This window comes from Vigna radiata, chromosome 6, assembly GCF_000741045.1.
Source record: "Vigna radiata var. radiata cultivar VC1973A chromosome 6, Vradiata_ver6, whole genome shotgun sequence".
Taxonomy (NCBI): Eukaryota; Viridiplantae; Streptophyta; class Magnoliopsida; order Fabales; family Fabaceae; genus Vigna; species Vigna radiata.
In genome coordinates this window covers 28,067,671-28,095,025 of record NC_028356.1, presented here as the reverse complement: position 1 = coordinate 28,095,025, position 27,355 = coordinate 28,067,671, and the positions used below count along the sequence as shown (strand labels likewise).

The window sequence follows — 27,355 nt, the reverse complement described above, 5'->3', positions numbered from 1 at the left end:
TCCTTGGATATGCAGAAGGTGTTAAAGGATACATATTGTGGAGGCTGGACCCAAAACCATCAAAACTCATAATTAGCAGAGATGTAATCTTTGATGAAGCAAGGATGGGAATGCATACTTTAAACCAGAAATCAGAGATGGAGAAATTACAATTTGAGGAGGAGACTCCTATTAATAAAACTCAACAAGATCTTAGTGATGACCCAGAAAGTTTATCACGTAACATTGAGCACTCATCTTCCAATCAAGCCACCAATGACTATCAACTTGTTCGTGATAGGGAAAGAAGAATCTCCAAACCAACTAAGAGATTTGGACAAGTTGATTTAATATGTTATGCTTTGAATACTGCTGAAGAGATAAATGAACCAGATGAACCAAGAAATTTCAAAGAGGCTCTTGAGAGTGAACAACAAAAGCTTTGGTTGTGCGCAATGGAAGAAGAACTTGAATCCCTTCAAAAAAACTAACACTTGGAGACTTGTAAATTTACCTAAGGGCCAAAAGGTGATTGGATGTAAATGGATCTTCAAGAAGAAGGGTGAGATTCCAGGAGTTCAGAAGGCTCAATTTAAGGCAAGATTGGTGGCAAAGGGGTTTACTCAAGTTGAAGGTGTGGATTACAATGAGATTTTTGCAACTGTGGTGAAACACTGTTCAGTGAGAATTTTGATGTCAATTGTAAACTAGTTTGATTTATATCTGGAGCAATTGGATGTCAAGACTGCTTTTCTACATGGAAACTTAGAGGAAACAGTCTATATGAGCCAACTAGAGGGATTTGCAGTTGATGATAAGGTATGCCTCTTGCAAAAATCAAACAAAGTCCCAGACAATGGTACAAGAAGTTTGATGACTTCTTAATGAAGTTGAACTTCAAGAGATGTAGCTATGATAGTTGTGTCTATATACTCGAAAAGGGAGTTTAGTTGTATTTATTCTTGTATGTAGATGATATTCTAGTAGCAAGCAAAGACCAAGGGATGGTTAATGATCTAAAGCATGCCCTGAATTCAGAATTTGAGATGAAGGATCTTGGAAAAGCTAGTTGAATTCTTGGAGTAGATATCATCAGAGATAAGCTGCAAGGTACTTTATTTTTGTCTCAAAAGATTTATATGAAGAAGATTGTGGAAAGGTTTAGAATGTGTAAAGCTAAACCAGTGAGCACACCTCTAGCCCATCACATGAAACTCTCAAGGAGTCAAGACATCATGTTTGATGATGATAGGAAGAAGATGGAACCTATTCCTTATGCTTGTGGAGTAGGCAACATTATGTATGGAATGATTTGCACTAGACCAAATCTTGCACATGCTGTTAGTGTTGTGAGTAAGTTCATGGCAGAACCTGCACCTACTCATTGGGAAGCTTTGAAGTGGATTCTCAGATATGTGAATGAAACTTTAAACTCAGGTCTTCTATATCAGAGAAAGACTCATTTTAAATCCATCATTGAAGGTTTTGTTGATGCTGACTATGCTGGATGTTCTGATACTAGAAAATCTCTCTCAGGTTATGTGTTTACTCTGTTTGGAACAACTGTGAGTTGGAAGGCAAATCTCCAATCTGTTGTAGCTTTGTCCACCACAGAAGAATAATATAATGCTTTGGTTAAAGGGGTAAAAGAAGGTTTATGGCTAAAGGGAATGCTCTTTGAACTTGGATTCAAAGAGAATAGTGTACAGATCTTTTGTGGTAGTCAAAGTTTTATTCATTTAGCCAATCATCAAATGTATCATTCAAAGACCAAACATATTGATGTTAAACTACATTTCATTAGAGATGTGATTAATTCAGGTGTTATTGAAGTGGTGAAAATTGACTCTAGTGACAATCCAGATATGTTAACTAAAGTGCTAAGTATAAATAAGTTTGAAAAATGCTTAAGCATGGTGGGTTTTAGTCATGTTTGATTTCATGGGAGTAATTGTACAAACTGCATTGAAGTGTCAAGGTGGAGAAATGTTGTAGTTGACTCTTCATTTCAGTTATTTTTCTTTTGTATATAACTATGCATAACTGTTCAACAATTATTTGTTGATTATTTTCTTTTGTTATGTTTTCTGTAATATAAATGATATATGTAATTGTTATTGTGGTAAGAATAATATACAATATTATGTTTTCCTTTATTCTCTTTGCTTTATATATTCTGTTTATGCTTGTTTGAATAACACCTAATTCAAACACCAATTATTTTAACATTTATATATCATATATTATGTCAAACACAAAACCACCATTATGTAAATAAAATAAACCATTTCAAACAAGTAATTATTAAAAAAATAATGATATTTGACAACATTAATCTTCTCAAAAAAATATTTTCAAATTATAATTATCCTTATTAAAAACCCGTTTCAGCTTTATCCACTTAAAACGTCAGTACCTAATAAAAGGACCAAACTATGTCAGCCATATTTAATAAAAGAACATCCTCATATTAAAACCATACCCACCGAAAATTGCAAAAGCTATTTTGTCTTTATCCCAATTAAAACACCAATGCTTAATAATCTAAAACCAAACCCCAAATTTATTTGCAACTATGTATATACAAAAACAAAAAAATAAAAATAGAAAAAACAAAATTACGACTTTCACGCCAAACTGCACGGCTGACAAATTCACTCTCACATTACTTAACCTAAACTTTACTAAAATAAAATTTTATTTTAATATTATAACATCTTTTAACTTTTATATATACACATACGTCTCTCTCTATATATATCCTATAATAATATCAAACCATAATTACTTTCATAATACAAAAAATTGATGATAATAACCAAAAGTATATATCTTTAACATAGAAGAAAACGACAACCTCTGGCAAACACATTATGATTAAAATACCTAAATCTTTTTAACTTTTATATAAATACATATTATAATCATTTCAATGTTCCAAACGTCTTATAATCATATATGCTTATTATATAATATACATTACTATATTACTATACAAAATATAAGTAAATTTATAATGACTTTTATAATTATTGACAGTCTTTTTTTTTTATAATTATCAACGATTCTATCTACGGATAATTTTTAAAGGATATGACCATCAATAATTATTAGTGAATAAAACAGTCAGTTATTATTGAAGGAAAAAGTCGTCAATAATTGCTAAAGGGTAAAATCATTGGTAATTATCGAAGGATTAGTCGTTAGTACGTCCGCCAGAATGTCCCTGGCAGGATGCAGATCAATTTGTATTTGTTATCCAATTACGCAGACCTCTGTAACATTTTCAAATCACAAACATACCTACATAATATGCATCCCATAATAATCCAATCACGATCAACATACTTTGGCTAGTTGAGCCAACATGATACCTTGACAGATATGTAGCTGCATAACTTCTTTTAGTACTAACTCTAACGATAGGAAGCTGATCTTGTTGCAAGTGACTGTTGTGAGATTTCTAAGGTGTCTAACTTCTTGTCAAAATCTCATATTAAGCTTTCTGTAAGCTCTTAAGTGACTATTTATTGCCTTAGCTATTGTAGAAACTCTTGATTAGGTGCAACACAAGAATGATATTCGCATTGTAATAAGGCTCCAAAGATTGGTGGAATCTCCATGTTGCATCCCCTAGTACAAAGACATCTAGGGTCCTCAAATCATCTAATAACAACAACAAGAATATTCCCTCGACCATGAGGAATAAAGTACCTTAGGTTCTATGCTCAACTAGGAAATCCTAAAACAAAACGAAACAAATTGTGAAACCTTATATTAAATAAAAATTTATAATAATACTAGTCAAACATGTTACTTACAATCCATTCAGATATTTCACATTATTCATCAAAACTCCATCGTTAAGTTCTTTGGACAAACCTTCTTCCAGGTCACATAACGTGAAGATGGTGACAGAGACTCATTAATTAGTTCATAAATAATGTAAACAAGTCAAGGTTAATAAATTAAACATAATTATTTGCTAGAACTTCCTACCAAATCATGGAGATCATCATAAAAAGTGTATGAACTACAATTCTTACTTAAATTACCAAAATGATTCATTTCATCATTAGCTTGTCCAAACCTTAAATTTATTTATTCATTTCTAGATATAAGAAATCATTTTTCAATGTTATTCCATTGCAAAGAATTAGTTGAGTAATGAAGTAGTTCATAACATTTTCTATCATTTGTAAGCCATTTATATTTATGTTTTTTAGTGAAATTTGGATTCATGGACAAACACTTAACATTTGAAATGATCTGATAGATACAAAACCACCTTCGTAAGAGGACCATCCTTTGTGACTCATAATTATTATCTTATCGACCATCTTCAAACTCTTTTTGATATAAAATATGATCATTAGGACATGAATATAACATTTTATATGTCATACCTATAGAACAAAGTATCTTTATTTCCTTATAATTTGTATTAGTATATTTCCTTATTGAAGAATTTCCTTTAACAACTAAAACAATTATGTCAAACTTTTATCGATCTATCTAGATATTTCCTCTTCATTCATCAACATTAATATTGCTGATAATCATGTGAAATTAGTTAAACTAGGATATAACAAAGTCTCTACATTGGTAGACAAATTTTTGTGCACAAGCGGTTCAACAAAGGATTTTACTTCAACATCACAGTTCATGACCTTTAGTTTGTCATCCATTGTCGAGTCACCAAACTCGTTAGTTTAACACATATTATATCATCAAAGGAATAACAAAATGAAACTAGTGCAAAAAATGTTTTCTACAATGTCAATTGACGATGTTTAATAAGGTACTATAGTAAAATAAAACGTATGATGGAAATATTGCAATTTATGCAAAATTTTTAATAATGGTTATCGTTGCTAAAAGTAGAAATGATAACTATTCTCTACACAACCGTCGTTAAAAGTATGACAGACGAAAAACAACGATGATTATATAGAGATCTGTCGTTGCATATGCAATACTTAAATAGAAGACGTGTTTCTTTCTCCTATGTGACTTTCATTTGAGTGTTTCATCTCTCCCCTACACTTACATTTTCTTTTCCTACTACATTTTCTTTTCCTACTACATTTTCATTTTCTCTTTCTCCCTACACTTTCATTTTTTCTTCTCCTTACATCTCATACTGTTGTTATCGTCAGTGGTGAACCTCCACGAGCCTCTTCTAGTCGTGAGTTGCTCCAAAAGTTGCGAAGTGCTACCAATCTCACTGCACAATACAAGTTTCAAACGCATCATGTTGTAAAATCCACGTTGCGATGTTCCTCTGCAAAACTCTCCACATTGCGTTGTGAGGTTCCTTTGTGAAGCTCTCCACATGCCTCAAAACCCTCACCACAAGTTTTCTCCTCACCTATGGTTGATACTTTACATCTATTCAAAATGTGTTTACTTGTTTCTAATTTATATATATGACTTCATAATCAAGCAAATAGTTAACCCATAAAAAAACTTATGTGTTTTTTAACAATCAGATGGAGATGTTTTTTATTATATGGTGGTAGGTTTATCTTTGTTAATTCCATAATGACATGCAACACATTAATTTTTTTTTAAGATGGCTTTTAATGACGATTCAAGAATAATCGTTATTCCTTGAATTTTTTAACAACAATTATTTTAATCGTAGTTATTGTTTTTGAAATTTTTAAAGATGTCAACATCTACCATTCAAAAATTATTATTAGGGATGATTTAGTCATTATGAAAAGTTTATTCTGTAGTAATGTGAATAAAGAGGTATAGTAATGTAAGAGTGAACCAAGGAGACACAAACAACCACCAACAACTAACTACGGTAGGACATGCTTGATCAACAACAAAGCGACCCAACAAAGAAAAATTGAAGAGAAAAATGAGTGAAATTGAAAGTTAACATAAAAACTTTTGCAATTTTTGGATCACAATAAAATAAATGATGATAATTTTGTATATATAGTTGTCATTTTTTTTTTTCAGTTTTTGACTTTTAATATGATTTGTAATAAATCATCATATTATTTCTCTTAATTAACGAGATCCTGAATCAATCATGATAAAAGATTTTTTTTATTTATAAAAGTAACCCCGTATTTTCTTGAATAAGAGTGATCTTTAAACTTTAAACCATTCTAATTTTGGTAATTTTATGGTAATTTTGCACTAGAGGGTACGTGACGATGGTATGTAGTAGCAAAGGTAAACCAAAGGATTCGGTTGAAGTGAGTTTTACAGCTACCAATCAAACTAGGTCTCTTTCTTTGCACCTACACTTCCATGATCGATATGTATCATTTACTGTTGCTTGTTACTATTACCTAATTCATAAGCTGAGACAATGATTACTGAACGCATATTCCAAACAGGAAAAGCAAACATTATTGTTTGTGAAGGCAATTGAATGAGACAACATGATCGATAATAGCTTTATGATCTTAGTGCATCTGATTAAAGACCATGATGCCATCTGTAATAATTATCTATGACCCATTTTTTTCTTTTTCACACATAAACTGAAGAAGCAATTTCCATTAATGGGTTCCTTTGTTATGATGTTTTCCTTGTAACAACAATTCATTAGAATAAAAGCAAGACCCAAAGAAAAAGCCAACAAATTCCTACTACAAAGACTGCAAAACTCTCATCCAATAATCTTCTTGGTTTTAGTTAGGTGTGATTGACTTCATTTTGTCACCATTTAACTTTTCAGCTTTACTTCTCAAAAGAATAAGTTTACTTTAAAAAGTAAAAGTAAAAAATTATACCCATTAATTTAAAATACAAGTTTAGATGGTTGTTGTTAGGTTGAAAAAGCAACTTTCCTATACGTCACTGTTGAATTAGGAGTTGTTAGACTATGTTAAGAAATTCTCAATGAGTAAAAGTAAAGAGTATTATACATAAAAAAAAAAAAAATCATCAAACTATTATTTTAAGTTTTTGAGTTAAAGATTTTGTGTGGATTGAATTTATGTTTCATTGATTCTTTTAAGTAATAAATTCTTTCTCAAAAGATATTAAAAATATAAATTAATTGTTTTTCGAAACATCCATCAAAATATGTTATAGTTATGTATTTATTTGCTATAATTTGATTAAAAGAATCTCTGATGTCACATGGTTGAAATTAAATGATGATGGTCCTAGTTTGTGGAATGAGCTAAAGGAGCGTGCGTGATGTCTTGTCAGTTAATCAAAGATGGAGAATACGAGGGACAGATGCGGTCATTGATTGCCTTTTCCTTCTTCTACGCAAACAAAAGACAAATGTTAATGTATCTCTTCATGATTCTGGTTAAAGAATCTTGAGAAGGAAAATCAAAAGTGATTCTGCATGTCAAAGGAATAAATTCTTCTTACTGATATACTATATTTTTTGAGGAAGGATTCTAATTGTTATGTTTTATTTCGAAAACATGTTTCACATTCAAGTCTAAAAAGTTTAAAAATAAAAATAAAATGAGAATAAAAAATGGGTTTTATGTGAAGGGATCATGTTTTTGTGAAGGTGAGCACGTTTTGTATGATTAAAAATATAAATAAAAGGAGAGTAAAATTCTATTTTAGGAAATTGCATGATTATTTGGGTGTATAGTTTCAAAACGTGGTTTTTTTTGAAGGTAAGCATGTTTTGTTATTTGTAAATGTGTGTTTTTAGTTAGTTCCAACATAGTTGGGGAGGACAAGACACTCTTATGTAAGAATAATGTGTTCTAATTTCAGTCGGAGGTTGCTCTTTGAGAGTGTTTTGTTCCACTATAATAGGAGAGATTGTCTTATAAGGGTGATATATTCTTTTTTTTTTTTTTCGTCGGAAAGGTTGATTTTTAGGGCGTTTGATTCCATCATAGTTGGGAAGTCTACTCGTTAGAGACTATAGTTTCACTTTTGGTTAGGGGATCTACTCTTTTAGGATGTTACGTGTGCATTTGTGTGAAAAGATTATTTTTTTTTGTTTATTTATTTCGTTCGTTGATTTTTTAAATGAAATAATTATTAGAAAAGTTTTATTTATTTTCAAAAATCGTTGAACTTTAATAAAAAATGACTTCCATTTTTGTTTATGTTTTTTTTTTTGTTGCGATGATGATATAATGTATTTTTGTATTACATGATAGCAAAACATGATTCAAGTGAAGATGCACAACAATGAAAAAGGAGAGTTGGACAAGATTAGGGAATACTAGAAAGTTCTTAGAGTTTAATTTCACTATTAATTCTACTAATTTATCAATAAATTTTGAATGTAAGACATTGTTTATTTTAATTTATTCACTTTAATAAATTGGTGACATTTTTTTAAAGTAATTATTTGAATGTAGTTATAAAACATAGAAACGTAAAAATTTGAAGTGTTACAAAGATGATTGATGCACTTTGCTGAATAATTGATTTTTGTTAAGTTTTTATTTCTATTAAGCATGGGAGGCATGAAAAGGATTAAAACAATTTCTTTGTTGAATATTTGTTATCCTAAAGCCAAATAGTCAACCTAACACAAGTGAATTATCTTTATTGAACCTCAACTGTACATACACATATTCTAACCTTGAAATTATGTAAATCCTACCTTCGTTAGAAATAAGGAAGACAAAACAATATTTAGTGTTGTCAAGACAAACAGGGAGATGCTTTTGAACAAAAAAGAAAGAAATATCAAGGTGTTATCAACTAAGTGCAAAAAAAGATCAAGCAAATCAAAAGTTTCATAAAAACAAAATTATGCAATCAAAGAGACTGAGTGAAAAAGTTGACAACTTGGAAAGGGAGGAATGAATTATTGCATAAAAATATATTAGAGGAGTCAAAGTAATTGAGTTAAAAATTTGATATACCTAGAACGAAAATAAGTACATTGTTAACAAGGCTGGAAAGAAAATGAAGGAACTCATGACACATCCATACTGTTAATTTTCCTTATTAGTGAACTTTATTTATTCTGGAAGACCAAATTTTATCAACAGCCCAACCATGTTACAACTCCAGTGATTCATGATAGTTATGTGTACATAGTGATTGAAAACAAAATTAAAAAATTGAGTGGAAGCTTGGAAGATTTCCTAGAGAGAAATACTCAATTGGAAAGATAAATTCTTGTGCTTAATGAGAATTCTAGTGAAAGAAATGTACGTTAATCTAAAGTGTGAAACAAAATTGCATTTGTGTCTTGACTATTTTAAATTAACACCATTTGGTAATGTCAAAAATGACCTAAAATGTCAATAAGAATCATTGATGTTAGTTCTTGAGCTAGTTAATACCAAATTTTGTTTTGAACCGCTCTATACATATTATTGATATGGTTTGTTTGAGGACAAACAAAGAACAAAGTTAGGGGTCCTATTTAATCGATCTGATATATGTTTTTAACACTTGAAATTCATGAATTTGATAGAAACTCATACTCTCTTAACTTAGAAATATTGAATGTAGTACTTAGAATTAGTTAAATGTGATTTAAATGAATTTTTGATGAAAATGAACACCTTTTTTTTTTCAAGAATAGAAGAACTGTGTAGCTAGGCTTGAAGAAAATGAATTTTTGACTCATGTTGAGCACTGAAAGGAAATCAAGAAAAGTTCAAATCTTGTCTTCACAACTGAGTAGCAAAGTGAGGCACTAAACCATGAGAGAAAAAAAACCTTAAGAAAAGGAAACCTAAATTGATAAAATCTAGAGAGCTTAAACCACTAGATAAAGAGTTAAGCCTAAAGAAAACCTTTTGATAGCATTGTCGTTATTGTTGATGCAATCAAATTAATATTACTAAACTATAGAAACTTCAGTATTATTAAGATAATAACCATCAAAATAGAAAGGCTAAAGTCAACCTTAAGTTGTCTTCCAACAAACACGAAATTAATTCCTAACAAATTCATTCTTATAAAAACTACACAAAAGGGTTAGTCAAATAAAATTAAAATAATATAAGACAATGAAGATAAACAAAATAAATAAAATATTACATAGAAAAATAATAAAAGAAAGAGAAATTAAATTGCCATAAAGATAAAAATAGATAAAAAAATAATAAAGAAAATAGGTTGATTTTACTGTTTTTTCAAAATAAGATTTTTTTTCAAAATAAGATTCATTATTGTTTATCTAAATATTATTGCTCAGTTAATTATTATGTTAACTTTTCAAATTAACTAATGTAAAGTCTCAATTAATTTGTTGGTATTATTACTATTAACCAAAGTGCAATCTTAATTCAAAGTGGAAACCTTTTTAGATTATGTATAGTAAATTCAACCAAAGTATACTATCAATTAAATTATACTATGTCTAATCATGTTTATTCTTTTATCTTCTTATTAAGTAAAAAGCTAATTAACCAAAATAAAGTCTTGATTTATTTTAGTTAAAGTAATTACCTTTAATTAAAGTAAAGTCTTAATTATTGGTAAAAACTCATTTACTCACATAAAAGTTTCTAAATTAAATCAAAATATATTCACAATTAAATTTAAAAATTCTTATCTTCGTATGACCAATATGCATATAAATTAAAACACCTCGATATTCATCTATAATGTAAAAATCATTACTTTTTTACTTGATTCAAAAACCAAAGACATATATAAACGAAGACCAAAGCAATATTAAAAAGAACAAATAAATTATTTCATTTTAATTTCAGAATCCATTATGAAATTATAACAAAAGCAACGAAAAGGCTTAACACTTCACGGGATGTAGAAATAACATAAAAATGGGAACGAATGGATAACAAGACGTGATTAGGTCTCCCAAAGGGCTCTTAAACTCTTTCTTAATGTGTTTCCCTAAGTATATAGAAATTGGACTTGTGTTTGTTTTTGACTTTTTTGTTGTTGTAATCATCTTTCCAATAATAGAATATCCTCAAATTATCTTCTAAATAATCTACTATCTCCAATATTTGATTCTTGTGGAGATCTAAAGAGATTTAAGAAGATTTAACTAGATTCAAAAACATTTGGCAAATATTATCTTTAAATATTTACTTATATAATTAAATAAGATAATTATTTAAAAATATAAAATAAAATATATAAAAATATATTTACCCCAAATTATCTTTTATCATAAATATTTATCAATTATTAAAGCCTTTTTTGTAGGCAAAATATAGAAAACCACAAAGTCCATATTTCTTCATTTTTTTATGTTTTTCTTCCCTTCTTCATGCAATACTTGCTTTAATTTTTGTGGATTTAATTATTTTGTTATTCATAGATTTATCTTTGAGGTTTAAGGTTTCATGAAGTTTTAATCAATTTATTTCCATACCTCCATGAACTCAACTTAGCTACAACTGCACTAACTCACCTCAAAATATCCAAAGAACATTTATACAACACAAAAACTATTTCTAACATGTTTTTGTATCTCAAATTTAATAAACCCAATTATAACAAATCCTGATTAAAAAATCTTTAAAAGCACAAAAATCAATTATGAATCCAAGATTAAAAGTTAAATGAGGGAATAAATATGCACTCATCACCTTCCAAGATAAGAAACCACAATGTTGAACACCAAAGCAAAAGCTTATGTCATAATAAAACGTTGAATATGAGGAAATCTTTGCTGCTAAGCACGGAAGGCTGGAGTTGAGAATCATGTTTTATTTCTATTAAAACAAAGTATTGCTCTATTTTAGAGAGCTATCTCTTAGGCATTTTCTTATACAATTTTCTCTACTTTTATTGTAAATTTTGAGGGAGTTATGAGTGAAGTACCTGAAAAACACAAGAAGGGGGGAGGGGAGAGGTGCTGAATAATGTTAATGGAAAAACCTTTTCATAACCATTTTTATATAGCATGTTCGTTGAGTACAAGATTTTTCAAGTAGTTGTTAAACGCTCGACTTTCTAAATGACATTAATCAATGAATTCTTTTCTTCATGATATATAAGATATTCACTGTGGTGTTTTTAAGCGCTTTTTTTTAATGAATAATCGTTTAGTATGGAAAACTCTTGTATTTAAAACTAAAATTAAAGTGTAGGTTTAATAAGAGAAGCGTTTAGATAGAATTTAAACAACAAATGCACAAATGTTTTTATGCTGGTTCACTCCAACTAAGCTACATTTAGCCTCTTCTATCCACAAAGGGTTCCACTATAATATTCAAAAAGATTACAACTAAATATTCTTACCATTCCTGGTATCCATAGGCACTCCTAGTATCCTTCGATACATTGCCTAGTTGAGTTTCACTCACTTCTGCTTGTGTAGTATTCTTCATCACTTCCCTAGTCAGCGAATAACTTTTGTTATCCTAGACTAGTTGAGTATTTGCACCACTTCTGGTACTAAACAATCTTGGTATCCTCTGATATGCTGCCTAGATTTCCTTAACTTGTCAGAGTTTCACAATAAGTGTTTTAATTCTTTTCAGAATTGTAATCAATGATTGCTTACAAGTCGTTTACATTAATACCCTCGTAGAGAGGATATGTATTCAATACAACATAGTCTATATAGACTTAATGGGTGTTTCTCTCTTTCTCTTTTCTCTCTTCTTACAATAGTAAGCAAATATTACAATGATTTTCAAGAGTATTGCTTGACTTTTCTCTTTTTCTTCTCAGATATTCTCTTTTTCCTTGAGTTTCTCTATGCTTCTCTTCTAAACGCTTTTTGAATGATCTTCTATTTAAAGACTTTTTTCAAAAGGTATCTGTTAGACTAAGATCTTGGCTTTGATTCTTGTGTCTTCTCTGTCTTGCATGTGAAGCAGTCGTTGGTTAAAGTCAACTTGTCAAAGTAAGGATGCTTTTTCATTACTTTGCTCAAAGTAGGTTGTACTATCTTTCAAACACGTCTTCTTGTGGAGAGAACATTCTGTGAATGTCTTCTTTGTCTCTAACATCCACTTCTGATATATTTCAAATAAAGCGTGTGGATGCGTGTAGTAGGTTATCTGCATAAAATATAATAGATTGTGCATGCAACATATATGTCTTATCTCTTATCACTTTTGTTGTTTTTGAACATTAAGCATTTAATGACATTTAATGTTTATTTAGAACAACAAAGTGCTTTTAACATTTTTTATCGTTGAGGTAGCGTTTATCATTTAAGCTTTATTTTAAAATACCATTCGTTGAGTAAGAACTTCACCATTAGACGAAATAAAGACTTTAGTTCATGGTACGTCTAGTTTACTATAAATGTTTATCGAAATATTATCTTTTAGAAGTTTTTATTACGTTGATTTGAATATAATGTGATGAATTATTATAAAAATATGAAGTATAAACCTTTATTTTCTTTAACTCATTTAAATTACATGTTACAAAAATGCTATATAACTCGATAGAGTTTCCTTTTTAAAAAATTCGTGAAAATATCTTGATAAAATTATAACATGATTTTTCAATTTTCTTTTTAAAACTTAATAAAGATAAGGTTAAAACCACTTTGGCGTCCCTGTTTTCGTAATGTTTTCCCAATTGGGTCCCCGTCTTTTAAAACGTCCCAATTAAGTCCCTTTAAGTGTTAATTTGAAACCAATTAATCCTTTCCGTTAAAAATCGTTAACGTTGTTAAACTATTGCAGATGTGTTGGCTGACGTGGTAGACGTTTAAGTATGTAGTGAAACGTGTCAAGAAATTGAGTGGATACGTGGCCTTTTAATGAAGGATTAAAAAATGGTAATGATCAATTAGTTATAAACTGAAATTAAAAAGGGAATTAGGTTTCAGTTAATTGAAAAAAGGATTTAGGGTTCAGTTAATTAAAAAAGGGCATTACGGGGTTCACTTAAATGAAAAAGGGAATTAGGGTTCTGGAACATCGAAAAGCAATTGGGACTAAGTTACATGAGAAGCTTCAGAGGAGTGCATCGCAAGTTCATACACATCGCAAGTTTCAGATGAATCATACGTGAATCGGTCAGTGGAGCTTCGTCATTCCTTACTTTAAGTTGAATCGCGACTTCGTTCTGCGTTTTGGTGTAGTCGTTTCTCTTGAAATTGGTGGAAGGTAAGTTAGTTAATTGGGGATGGATTTTTTAATATGTTGATTATTTGGGAATGCCTTTATTTAATATCTTGATTAGTTGTTAAAAGTTGTTTTATGGGGATGCCTTTTTTAATGTCTTGATTGTTGTGGTTTCTCTTGAATCTGCTGAGACAGTAGTTTAATATTTGATTGTGATAGTTCGTATTGTTATGTGGGGATGGCTTTTTTATATGTGGGGTATGGGTTGTCTGAAAATTTGTTGTATTGTCTTTGCGGTTGTGGTCCCCCATGTCCCCCATAGTTATACTTAGATCTTGTTGTCATTATCACTTTATTAANCGGTGTCTTTTGTCCTTTTATNGTTATTGGTAGGTGTAGCATATTGTTTACGGTTACGGTGTTNTGAGTGATGNACCATATNGAAGTAGTTATTCATCATGGGNGAAAGTTCGTNAATGANGGNTGCTTAAAGTATGAAGGGCTAATTGAGACACTTGTATTTGATCCTGACGTATGGAGTTNTTTTGTGGTAGTGAGTGTAGTNAAAAGTCTAGGGTACGATGGTTTTAAAGAGTTGTGGTACTCTGTTGGTTGTGGTCCTATCTTAGATGATAGGCTGGAAGCATTGACTGATGACGTAGGTGTCATGCAAATGGTCACTTTAGCTCACTTAAATGGACGAGTTCATATGTATGTAGTGTACAATGTGTCTGAGGCTGAAGTCATTCACATGATTGAGTTTAACGTTGATGAAGGAGGTGAGGATGTAGCTAGTGATGGTGAGAGGATAGCTGATGAGGGGATAGCTGTCTCACCAGATGGTCAAGCTGGGGATGTTGCTGGGGATGTTGTTGGTATTGAGGTTGATGAAGATTATGTTCAGATGACAGAGGTTAATAGGGCAGAAAAAGTTGAAGTTGAACTTGAGACTCCTAGTACTGAGGTTAATAGGGGAGAGGAAGTAGATGGTATTGAGGTGCAGCCTGATAGTGTTGAGGTTGATACGGTACAAGCATGTGAANTTGAAGTNGAGGCTGAGAGGATACAACCACANGATGGTCAGATGGATGATGTAGAAGTTGGTGATTGGAGTTCAACACATGAAAGTGATGGTGAGATGGATAAGGAGGATGGGTTAGTAGACGTAGATATTGAGTGTGATGTAAGTGAAAACTGTAGTGATTTGGAGGTTGAGGTTGAGCCATTTCTACCTGAGTCTGATTCTGATAAGGATGGAGATGAGATTAATGATTGTAGTTGGTTCAATGATGAATGGAAATCTGATGAATTAAGTTCACGTGACAATAGTGATGAAGACAATGAGCACGAAGGTTATGGACATTTTTCCACATTTATGCAGCCCAAAAATATGGTAGATTTTAAGTGGGAAGTGGGAACCTACTTCGTAGAGAAAGAAGACATCCTTGATGCAATCAAAAGTTATGCAATGGAGAATGGGAGAAATTTGAAATTTGTGAAGAATGATAAAAGAAGAATAAGGGTTAGATGCTTGGGCTCAAAAGGAAAATGCCCGTGGGTGGTATATTTTGGTTTCATGGGTGCAATTAATTCATGGCAAGTAAGGACTGTGTTTGACACTCATACATGTACTAGAGAACACAAGGTTCAACTATTCAATGCAAAATGGCTTAGTAGAAAACTAGAAAAAACAGTGAGAGAGAATCCTAATGTCAAGGGAGTTGATATTAGAGAAAAAGTTTGTAGGAAATGGAATATAGCAATATCTAAGAACATGGCATATAGGGCCAAAACATATGCATCAGATGAAGTGGCAGGCTCCTTTACTAAGCAATATACTAGAATATATGATTATGCACATGAGTTATTAGAAAGAAACCCTGGGTCTTCAATCAAGGTCAAAGTTGAGCCATATGATGGGAAAGTAATATTCCAAAGGTTTTACGCATGCCTAAAGGCTTGCAAAGATAGCTTTCTTTCATGTAGGCCAATCATTGGCCTTGATGGAGCCTTCTTGAAAGGTCAACATCATGGTGAGCTATTAACTGCTGTGGCCAGAGATGCAAACGACCAAATGTTGCCATTGGTGTATGCAATTGTTGAAGTTGAGAACAAAGACACCTGGAAATGGTTTCTGGAGCTATTGATTGAAGACCTAGGTGGTACAGATGTGTGTTCTGGACTTACAATAATGTCAGATCAACAAAAGGTCATTTCCATTATACTTGTTCTCTTTTCTCTTACACAATTAAGTAGTTCATTTAACGAACCATTTGAATGCCTTTACAGGGTTTAAGATATGCTGNAGAAGATGTTATTCCTGGAGTTGCACAAAGATTTTGTGTAAGGCATTTATATGCCAACTTCAGGAAAAAATTCCCTGGAAAAAACTTGAAAAGGCTTATGTGGAGGGCAGCTACAACAACTCATCCACAACAATGGGAGATTGAGATGAGAAAGATGAAAGCTGTTAACGTAGATGCTTTTAGACATCTCATGGGAATTCCTTCAAGGTTTGCCAATCTTACTTAGTACTACTTTTCAGGTCATCTAACTTAACAATAGTTTTCATGTTATGTAAGTTAACACTAGTTTTCCTTTAAGGTTTTGGTCAAGATCAAGGTTCACATCCACAGCTCAAAGTGATACCTTAGTGAATAACATGTCAGAAGCTTTTAATAGCATTCTGGTAAATACAAGGACAAAACCCATTATTTCAATGTTGGAGGACATCAGATTGTATATGATGAAGAGATGGGCCACTAATAGGTTAAGGGTTACTTCTTTTAAGTCATCAATTTGTCCTAAAATTCAGAGTAGACTAAACAAGGAGGCACAACAAACAAAGTATTGGATTCCCAGGTATGCACAACTAATACATATGTATATACTTGTTTATGTTTACCAAATAGATATAAATAATGTTTGTTTTTCTTAACAGCTGGTCTGCACACAAAATTTTCGAAATCAAACATGTGACCCCAAGTGGGGACAACTTTGTGGTGGATATAGATAAGTATACATGTTCTTGCAGGAAGTGGAGCATCAGTGGAATTCCTTGTGTGCATTCATTGACAACAATGAGGTTTCTGAACCTAAATGCAGAGGACTATGTACCACTATGCTTTAAAAAGTCAACCTATGAAGAGATGTATTCCTCCATTATATACCCCATTAATGGAAAACATCTATGGGAGGTCACTGAATGTCAAGATGTCTTGCCTCCACCAAAAANACAAATGNCNGGTCGTCCTAAGAAGAAAAGGAGATTAGAGCAATGGGAGTTGAAGAAAAGTACCACAAAAATGTCAAAGGGGGGCTTACTCAAAAGATGTACCATGTGTAGGGAAGTGGGACACAATAAAAGAAATTGCCCCAACACAAGCCAAGTGCAGGAAGAGGGACAACCTAGTACATTGCCTCAGGGTGAGCCACATGGAGCAGATACCCAGGGTGAACCACATGGAGCAGAAACCCATCCTTGAACTTGAATTTTGCCAGATTTTGTAATAGGCCATATTTTGATGGTAGCTCATGTAATAGGCCATATTTTGTTGTAACCAGTTTTAGTTCATTATCAAATGTTTAAGTTTACCAGACTTTGTTGTTTTAGTGGTACTATATATGTAATAGGTCACTTGAATGATGAAAGATGTAATATGTCACTTGAATTTTGCTGGCTGTATGAACATTGAATGGTTACCTTTTGCTATTTATATAAAAGTTACGAAATTCCAGTGCCAACTTTACTCAATCAGTTCTTTTTTCATATTGATATGTATCAGTAAAATATATCAGTATAATTACTGTTAATCTTCTTCAATCAGGTCACAATATATAACTTTCATAACTGAATATATGGAAATGCTGCCAACACATGCTTTCCAAAATACCATTTTCATTAAAGATAACAACCATACATCAAACATCTGGTCCACTACATTAAACATCTGAAGCACTATATCTTCAGAGCACAAAACTACAATAACATAACAGACCACCTAACTACGATAACATGACCACCATAACAGACCACCTAACTACAATAACATGACCAAATCCTGCAACTCATACCAAAACAAACCAATCCTAACTACATTAAGATGACAACAACCTACAACTACATACATCATCAAGCCCTTCGCATCATCATTGCAATTATAATCGTGTTCATTACAAACAGAACACTAAAAACCACAACCAAATATTTCATCTCTCTTTGAAGACCCACCACAACTTTCTCCACATCAGACATCTGCTTAACACCTTGCTTTTCAACAGATTTCACCAACCTCACGTCATTTGCTTCCAAAAGCTCACAGCTAATACTTTCTTCAACTCCCCAATCACTAAACCATCTGAAGAAGTTGCATCCATTTTCACTCCCCAGCTTATACCTAGGGCAACCCCAGAACTGTTTCCCTCGATTCTTGGTGGTTCTTGCAGTCCTCAACACATTATTCTCTCCACAATGGCAGATCAGCGATGCATCTCCACGAGAGCTAACAGAACGCATATGCTTCCTTCGATAGTCATTGCAAGTTGAAGAGGAACAAGAATGCGCCATGGACATCGTTGCGTCTTGTAGTTTGGAACTTCCCTCTTCAAGTGCAGCCCAAGCTTCAACTCAAATGAACCCTAAATAGCTCGATCTGGGTGTCCCACTTCAGAACTTAAGCTCAATCACGATTTCATTCTTCTCCTAATTACACAATTATAAATATAATTACAAATCTTAATGAATGGAAAAAATGACATGTTTCATTCAACAGTGCCAAATGTCGCAAATCAGTAAAACGTCTACCACGTCAGCCAACACATCTGCAATAGTTTAACACCGTTAACGATTTTTAACGGGAAGGGTTAATTGGTTTCAAATTAACACTTAAAGGGACTTAATTAGGACGTTTTAAAAGACGGGGACTCAATTGAAAAAACATTACAAAAACAGGAACGCCAAAGTGGTTTTAACCTAAAAATAACGAAATTAGAGACTTTTTCATACTCCTGACTGTAAAGAAGTCCAGTTTTGAAATAAAAATAAAAATATAATGATTTTGATAAAAAGAAATTAAATAGATTTATTTTAAGAAAAAAAAAGAAGGGTAAAAAGAAAGAAGGAGAGGAATAGGCCCACGTGTCAGTCCATCTAGAATCCCTTGACTTTAAGGACGCTCTCTCTCAAGCTATTCTTTTCTTGTTTTAAAAATCTTAGTCTCCAAGAAATTAAAGAGCAGCATCACCTTGAAGCTACACTTGTTGTGATTCCTGCTACACTCTCCCACCGTTTGGAAACCAACCACACAAACATAAACACAACCCTCATTATTTTTATAACATGTTTCATCCGCAAAGAGACCAACAACCCACGATTTCTTTTCCTCTGTCGAATGAAAAAGGACACACAACAACTCATAGTTATGACGCTTGGGGAGCCACAAACTCTTGTTTAGTAGCTTCAAAGAAGCCACCAAAAAGCTACCAGAATTGTCACAGCTGCAACGACATGGAAGTGCAATTCGGAACAGGGTCAAAGGTGGATGATGAATCTGGCATGTGTTCCCCTCCTTTGTGGTCCACCAGTCCATCAAAGAGTCCCCATCACCGCAAAAACCACTACCGCTGCCTTTCCCCCGCTTCCAAGACTCAAGCCATTGCAAGAGGCCAAAGGGAGCTCATGGAAATGGTTAAGAACATGTCTGAGTCAAGCTACGAGCTTTCTCTTAAAGATCTGGTGGAACACCCCAGAGTCGAAGTTGGACAAGAGAAAGGGGTGAAAGGGGTTAAAGGGGTGAAAGGGGTGGAAGAGGCAGAGGAGAGGAAATTGAACAACAAAAATGTGCATGCTAGGATGGTTGATAAAAAGGGTCAGGTTAAGAGAAGTGGGAAAATTGATAGTGGAGGGTTTTATTTGAAAATGGTGTTTCCAATGTCTCTGGGATCCAAAAAGAAGACCAAGAACGAGGCTTTGGTGAATAATAGTCCAAACAAGGTGTCTCCTAGAACATCGGTTTCTGAAGGATCTGCTAAGGGTGTTGATAAAGATTGGTGGAAGAAGAGCCTTTCAGCATCTGGTGGAGAGAGTGACAGTGGTGTTTCCAGCATTAACAGTGGAAGCATGAAGAGTTCTGCTAGCAGCAACAGTAGCAGTAGTAGCAGAAGTAATAGCAGGTATGTTCAAACAAACCAATACAAATGGATATTGAGTTTACATGTTGAAACTTGAAACCATAGAAAATTTATTGCCTAAGTTGCTATTCTCAAAGTGGTATGAATTTGGCATGACAAAAAGTATGAATTTTGCTGGAGGACTTTGATTTGCTGTGAATGATGACATGATCAGCATCTTTCTAAGATCATTTAGCAGTTAAATGCATAAAGGAAATTAATACTGATGGTGTAGATTTTTATCAGTTAATTCTGCAGAAATTTCAATGTTCTTGTACTTTTCCAAAGTATTTAGTAGTTTGATAAATTCTTAATTAATATAAAATTTTTTATTGTAATACTATATGTTTAACTTTTAAGAAAAGGTATCTGACTGTACTTGAAACACGTACATAAAACATAATTATAAGCTAAAGTTACTGTTATGTAGCATTCATGGTTTCTTATTATACTTTGAACCATGTATGTTTTCAAAATTCAGAACACCTCTCTGTTTTCTTTAAGTATAATCTTGAGTAAAAGTTGTTTAAACCCTTTAGCTTTCAAAATGCTTTTTTGAGAATAGTCACAACACCATGTTGTTTCCTGTATGAAAATGTGTTTCTTGGGAAATATGTGCTTGAAATCTTCACTGTGTCTCTGGTAAATGACAAAGTCAATGAATGTAAACAAAAGTATGCACGCATTGTCGGTTTATTGGCCTTACTTCACGGAGGTTAAAGGGTCAAAGGCACCACCTATTGTAGTCTTTTAATTGATAAAGTTTGGTGGCGTAACTTTTAAGGTCTTTAAATCAAATCAAATGTTGCAGTGCTCAGTTGTTGGTGGATAAAAAAAAAAAACAGACTGATCTTGTTCGTGAGCTAGGTACATTTTTGTCGGACACCAAGATTCTAATTAAGAACATAAATTGTTGATTTGTTGCATCACAACAACCAAGTTTATTGTTCCAACGAATAATCTAGCACACATTGCCGAACAACACTAACAACTATTGATTTGTGTTCACATAGATCAATAGTTGCTTGAACATGGTAGCAACTTCTGTTAATTACATTGTTGGAGTTTAATTATGTCATTTTTTAGGTAATAATAACAAATAAGAGTTAGGCTTAATTCGAATCATGGATTTTTTGTCAACAATATATCATTATTATGAGAAAATTGACCAAAAACTATTTTTGGGATGCAGGCATGAAGTGAGTGGTAGTAGTTGCTGGCCTTTCATGCGAAGACTTGAAATCCAATCACAAAAATAGAAGTTGGCTGAGATTATTATGAGTACAATTTGATATACGTATATGCAATTATAGTTTCTTGGGTTTTAGACATGACATGACACATAAAAAATATAATAATAATGCGAGGAGTGTCTTTATGAATATTTTCTCAGAAAGTTTAATTAACGAAGTGGTATCTTTTATTCTGTTTTCTCGAAGAACATGAAATCACCTCGAATGGATAGCTTAATAGGGCATAGTATAATGGTAGGGACAAAGGCCTTTTGATCTTTTAAAATATTTAGGGTAGAATAATCTGGTTCTTCATTATGCGAGGATGATACGTTATAAAAACTATTTAAATCTTGATAAATATTTAAATTACTTATGAAAAAACTACTTTTTTTATTTATTTATCTTAGATAAAGAAGGTATTGAGTGCATAGCAAGGTTCCAGAATTCTATGAGGCATTCTAATTCTAAAATAGTGAGTATCTTAAAACAACACACAAAAAATGACTTGGAGATGTTCGATCAACAATTATCAAGTTGAACACGAAATCATACTAGAGAGGATTAGAACACTGGTAAAAAGATCATAGAGATAGGTGTATCAATTATAATAGTTTAATTAATCACTATCAATTTTTTTTCTGAACTCTTCCTAAAATTTGCAATATAGCGAACAATAACTTAAGTCGTTATTCATGAATGTTGTGGGAATTATGAGACAGGTTCAATTAAATGATGTAAATGATTATGAAACATCAATCAACATATTCTTAGAGTCGTGCATTATTAATTATTATAGTGTAGTATAAGGGGTAGCCGGTTAAATGGAACGTAGTAATACAAAGGGAAGTTGGCAAGGTAAAGATGAATGGTTGGCTGGATAAAGATAAGTCAGATGGGAGGAGTTGGGAGTTGATCGGTAGGAGTTGGGAGTTGATCGGTGTGGCCGTTAGACCGGTCGGTCGGATCGAGTGAATAGGGGGAGTAGGTACGGTGAAATAGTTGTTGGGACAAGGAAGCGAATATTTCGGGCATGTTGGTAACGGTCTTAATTAGTGGACGAATCTTGTGGATTGATGGATTAGCGGTTACGGGTAGTTAAAGCCCATTAATCGAGTCTGATGCCTATAAATACAAGGATAATTAGCCATGTATGACACTTTTGATCTAATAACATTTACATTGATTTCATTGTGACTCTACTGACTTGAGCGTCGGAGTGCAAACGTGTAGGTCGCAACCGATCGGACGTAAGCGTGAAAGATCTTTGGGAGCGTGACACCAGGGTAAATTGGATTGTGTTCGGTCTTGGGTCCTCCATCCGAAACATTTTGGCCCCACGGTGGGCGCCATATGTAGTGTAAGAGGGTGGCCGGTTAAGTGGGGCGTAGTAATGCAAAGGGAAGTTGGCCAGGTAAAGACGAATGGTTGGCCGGATAAAGATAAGTCGGCCGGGAGGAGTTGGGAGTTGATCTGTGTGGCCGTTAGACCGGTCGGTCGGGTCGAGTGAACAGGGGGCGCAGGTACGGTGAAATAGTTGTTGGGACAAAGAAGCGAATTTCTCGGGCACATTGATAACGGTCTTAATTAATGGACGAATCTTGCGGATTGATGGATTAGCGGTTACGGGTAGTTAAAGCCCATTAATCGAGTCTGATGCCTATAAATACAAGGATAATTAGCCAGGATGACACTTTTGATCTAATAACATTTACATTGATTTCATTGTGACTCTGCTGACTTAAGCGTCGGAGTGCCAACGTGCAGGTCGCAAGAGATCGGACGTAAGCATGAAAGATCTTTGGAAGCGTGACACCAGGATAAATTGGATTGTGTTCGGTCTTGGGTCCTCCATCCGAAACATATAGTATTTTAATTCAATTCAATAGTAAAATAAAACTAACTTATGAACTAAATAAAAATATCATTCCAATTAATCCTAAAATATTTATCAGCTATCAATTAATTATCTAATTCAATTTTCACAAAAATTCATATCACAATCAAGATTTAACAAATTTAGATTTAAAGAAAAGAAAGAGCATAATTGAGTTTAATAATTATGAAACGAAACATAAATAATAAGAAATGAAAGTTGATTGAATAGTTTAACCTTCCATGGATCCATGAGCAGAAGATGAACCAAGATAGAGAAAAGAAACAAAAGAGAAGAAAAGTTTGAGATCACGAGAAGTCTTCAATTTTATCACTCTCATCTTGAAACCTATTGATAAACTAAATTTGTGGCCTTATCAAATTAATCAAACTCAATCCCTTGTTCTCGAATACTCATAACAAGTAATTCCCTAAAAACATTATTGGAGAGTTGTGACTTTGTGACACATTTTTAGGATCTTTCTACATGAAAATTAGTTTTGAGAAGTCTGAGATCTTTCTTTTAGATTTTCAAGGAAACAAATATTGATAGTTTAAGTGATAAGACGAATTAAGAAAATTAAGTGATAGTTTAAGTGAGATTTGAGAAATTGTCACAAATGGTCCTTTTGTTTCTACTATTTTTATTAATAATTTGCAGAAACCTAAATCTCGTGACCTTTGAAACGTTGACGATAGAAGAAGATCCCAACAAGATGTAAGGGCTCGAAATATAATATCATCTGCTTTAACTGTTGATGAGTTTTATAGGATCTTAATATGTAAGACTGCATAAGAAATGTGGGGGGGTTTTAAGGATCACTCACGAAGGTACTGATGATGTTAAAATAGCAAGAAAGAATACTTTTATCCAAGAATATGAGATATTCCACATGAAACAGGGAGAAACAAGCATAGATATTTAGAAACGCTTCACTCATATTGTGAATCATTTCAATGGGTTAGGTAAGTCATTGATGAATTAAATATTAAAATTCTTAAATCATTAGAAAGGACTTGGCAATCGAGTGTGACTGCGATATGTAAGTCACGAAATCTTTATACCATGTTAAAGGTTCATTGATTGGTAAATTGAGAGAAAATGAATTGGATCTCAGAAGATTGAACAAAAGGGGGCATTACCGACGACCAGAGTCCGTCAAAAACAGAAAAAAGTCATCGAAATGCCTATTACCGACGGATTAGTGACGACCAGTTTTTCATCGGTAAATCATTTGTCGCTAACCATTACCAAAGGGCAAAAGCCTTTAGTAGCTGCTGAAGGGCAAAGGCCTTCAGTAATTACCGAAGGGCACACGCCTTCGGTAATTATCGAAGAGCAGAAGCCTTCGATAATTACCGAAGGACAAAGGCCTTCGGTAAGTCCTTCGGTAAGAACCGTGCATAATTAAGTTATATTTGTATTTGTTATCCAACTACACATACCTGCATAACATGTTCACAACACAGACAGACCTGCATAACATTTTCAAACCACAGACAGACCTCCATAATATGCATCCCAAAACCATTCAATCATTGATGAAGTAAAAAACAATATAATAACATCCCAAAACCATTCAATCATTATTCAAATTTAAGAATTTGTAGTTGTAAATGAAACATGAAACATAAAACATCAAACAATATGTTCATCTAGACCAACAATGTATATGTTTGAAAAACATTAGCAAATGTAATGTAGCATAATCATAATGTTATAACATCCAAATTTTCTAACAACTATGTTCAATAACAAAATAAAACTAATAATCTACATAGTCATCATCAGAATGATCTTCATCAACTTGTTGCTCTGCAGATGGTTGGACTAGTGTGGGCTGGACTGATGTGGGTTGCACTGATGTAGGTTGTTGAGGGACGACGAGTGACAGGGAGGGTTGCGGTTGGGTCGAAGGGATGGTGGAATGAATGTGAAAAGCTTCAGGTAACGCTCTCATGACTACGTATTTGAAGTTTGTAAACTTGTTTCTCAATTCAGTCTATTCTTCTCTCAAATCCCGATTTTCCTGGTCACGTTGTTGTAGTAGTTGTGTCAGGCGCTCAACGGTCTCGTCAGCAGTGGTGGTGCTTGAAGAAGAAGGTTGGTGCTTCAGAGTACCTCCTATTGTTGTTGTTTAGTTTGAAGTAAACTGTTTTACACCGTACACTTGCCCTTTTAATGTTCTATAAGGATTTTATTTTAATGTTTTCATTTAGCACTTAATTCCATGTTACTTGTTCTGCCATTTTTATTAATGCCCAAAGGGGGAGAGCAATTGGAAAACAAATTTCTTATTGTACATCATAAAAAAAGGGGAGATTGTTGATAGGGGAAGCTATATCTATCTATACCCATCTAAAATACGTGTTAAATTTCTCTATATTTCAATATATGCTTAACAAGGGAAAATAGTCGTGTAGTAATCGATTACATTAGTTGTATAATCAATTAAAACACGTTGTTATGCCAACATGTTTTTGATAAGTGCATTATATGTTTAAAATGGAAATTGATTTGGAAATTTGCTTAAGTATGGAACTTAACCGATTACATAAGTTTCCTAATCGGTTAAATTGTTTATCTTGTGAAAGTCAATTTCACTTAAAGCCTTAACTGCCTATAACGATTATATTAATTGGTTGTTGACTTGTATGATTTACATAATCGATTACATGCGGTGTTTAATCTATTAAATCTAAAACAGATGTAAAACTGTTAAAATAGAAGGAAAAGGTTAACAGATTACATTAATTGCATAATTGATTAAAGAGTGTCATGATTTGAAAATCCTATATATATTTGTCTTCCGTGTTGTTTTAATATAACTCTTTGAACATTCACTTTCATAACTAACTTGTTGATTGAGTATTGATTGCAGGAGCATCTAAGAACGTATTGGAGAATCAAGATCACAATTTGGGTTAAATCATCAAGATTATTGCAAGAAAGTTGAGCTAAAAAAGTTCTGATCTTATTTGCACTACTAGTGTATTCCTTGAATATCAGTTTCTATATTTGCAATGAAGAGGATTGTGTTCCTATACAGGTTATCCAAGAGGAGAGAACCTTGGTGTTCTTCATTGAGAGTTGGGATTCCTCTCAAGGTGTTCAGAAATTTGGGATTTCTTTCTGGTTTGGTAAGATTGTGAGGATTGTTCACATCTTATACTATAAGTGATTTTGAGTGGGGGAGAACTACATTGAGAGGGTATATCTCTGTATTCTTGTAACTCAATCATTATATTGGATTTCCCTTCAACAAAGTTGTTGAAGGAAGACTGAATGTAGGCTTGGTCGAACCAATATATATTATTGTGTTGATCTTTCTGTCCCTTATATTTTATTGTTGAGTCATCTACTTGTGTTATTGATTTCAAGAAAACTCAAAGATTTTGCAATGTTTTTTAAAAGAACAATTTTTTAAGTAAAATCAAATTCAACCCCTCTCCCTCCCCTTCTCTCTTAGGAGAATTTTTTAGTATCTTACTCGATTCTTCTTTGTTCTATCTTCAAGTTGATATTCTGATGAAGCTTGTGATTATCCTTCTTTTCTTGAGCTCTTCTCTTTTTCTTTCTCCTTGGTTAGAGGAATTTTGCTTTAATAGCTCAAAGAGATTTCCTTGCTCAATTGATGGTGATATATCTTAGTGTTCATGTTTCCTTCATCATCTTCTTCTTCTTTTTATCATTTATTTATACACCTTGATAATATAGTTGTTCTAACGATACTTGTCTTGAAATTTGATAAAATGATCGTTTGACGAAGCTTATCTCGAGATTTTTTCTCTTCTGGCCATTGATGTAGATGTATGTCATAGGATGAAGTCTTTTGTAAGAGCATATGTGCTTTTTAGAGCTTTATCAAAGGCATATTTGACTTCTCATTTGGCACACCTTTTGATGACCTTTCTTTTACCTTCTTCTTTCCAACGTTCATTTTGATTCTTATGAGATGAGATAGATGAACGTTTGTAGTAATCATCCTACATATGATATATTAGAAGTTTATGCAACATGTACGTCCTATTTCTTGTTTACTTTGATGTTCTCAAGTGCTTTCAGCATTTGTTCAGGATTCTATGTTTTCTAATGTTTTGTTTGTGAGTGTAGTTGATATCGTTTAGCTTGTAAAAGACTCCTTCTCGAGGTGTGTTTTTGTTGTT

At 32.8% G+C, this 27,355-nt stretch overlaps 2 protein-coding genes across 2 annotated transcripts; one reads left to right on the top strand and one right to left on the bottom strand.

Moving 5' to 3' along the window:
• Positions 1-18,045: 18,045 nt before the first annotated feature.
• LOC106763661 lies at positions 18,046-18,486 on the bottom strand. The gene has a single exon (XM_014647828.1). The coding sequence runs from the start codon at positions 18,484-18,486 to the stop codon at positions 18,046-18,048; it is 441 nt and encodes a 146-aa protein (XP_014503314.1).
• Positions 18,487-19,104: 618 nt separating this feature from the next.
• Positions 19,105-21,483, top strand: LOC106764163. The gene is made up of 2 exons (XM_014648394.2): positions 19,105-20,084; positions 21,274-21,483. The coding sequence occupies exons 1-2, from the start codon at positions 19,252-19,254 to the stop codon at positions 21,338-21,340; spliced, it is 900 nt and encodes a 299-aa protein (XP_014503880.1). The 5' UTR covers positions 19,105-19,251; the 3' UTR covers positions 21,341-21,483.
• Positions 21,484-27,355: the final 5,872 nt, after the last annotated feature.

What these genes read in the sequence shown, in the direction of transcription:
- LOC106763661 (XM_014647828.1), bottom strand. Translation starts at nt 18,486, where the DNA reads ATGTCCATGGCGCATTCTTGTTCCTCTTCAACTTGCAATGACTATCGA.
- LOC106764163 (XM_014648394.2), top strand. Translation starts at nt 19,252, where the DNA reads ATGTTTCATCCGCAAAGAGACCAACAACCCACGATTTCTTTTCCTCTG. An exon ending in AGTAGCAGAAGTAATAGCAG is followed by an intron (nt 20,085 to 21,273) that starts GTATGTTCAAAC and finishes TTTGGGATGCAG; the next exon opens with GCATGAAGTGAGTGGTAGTA.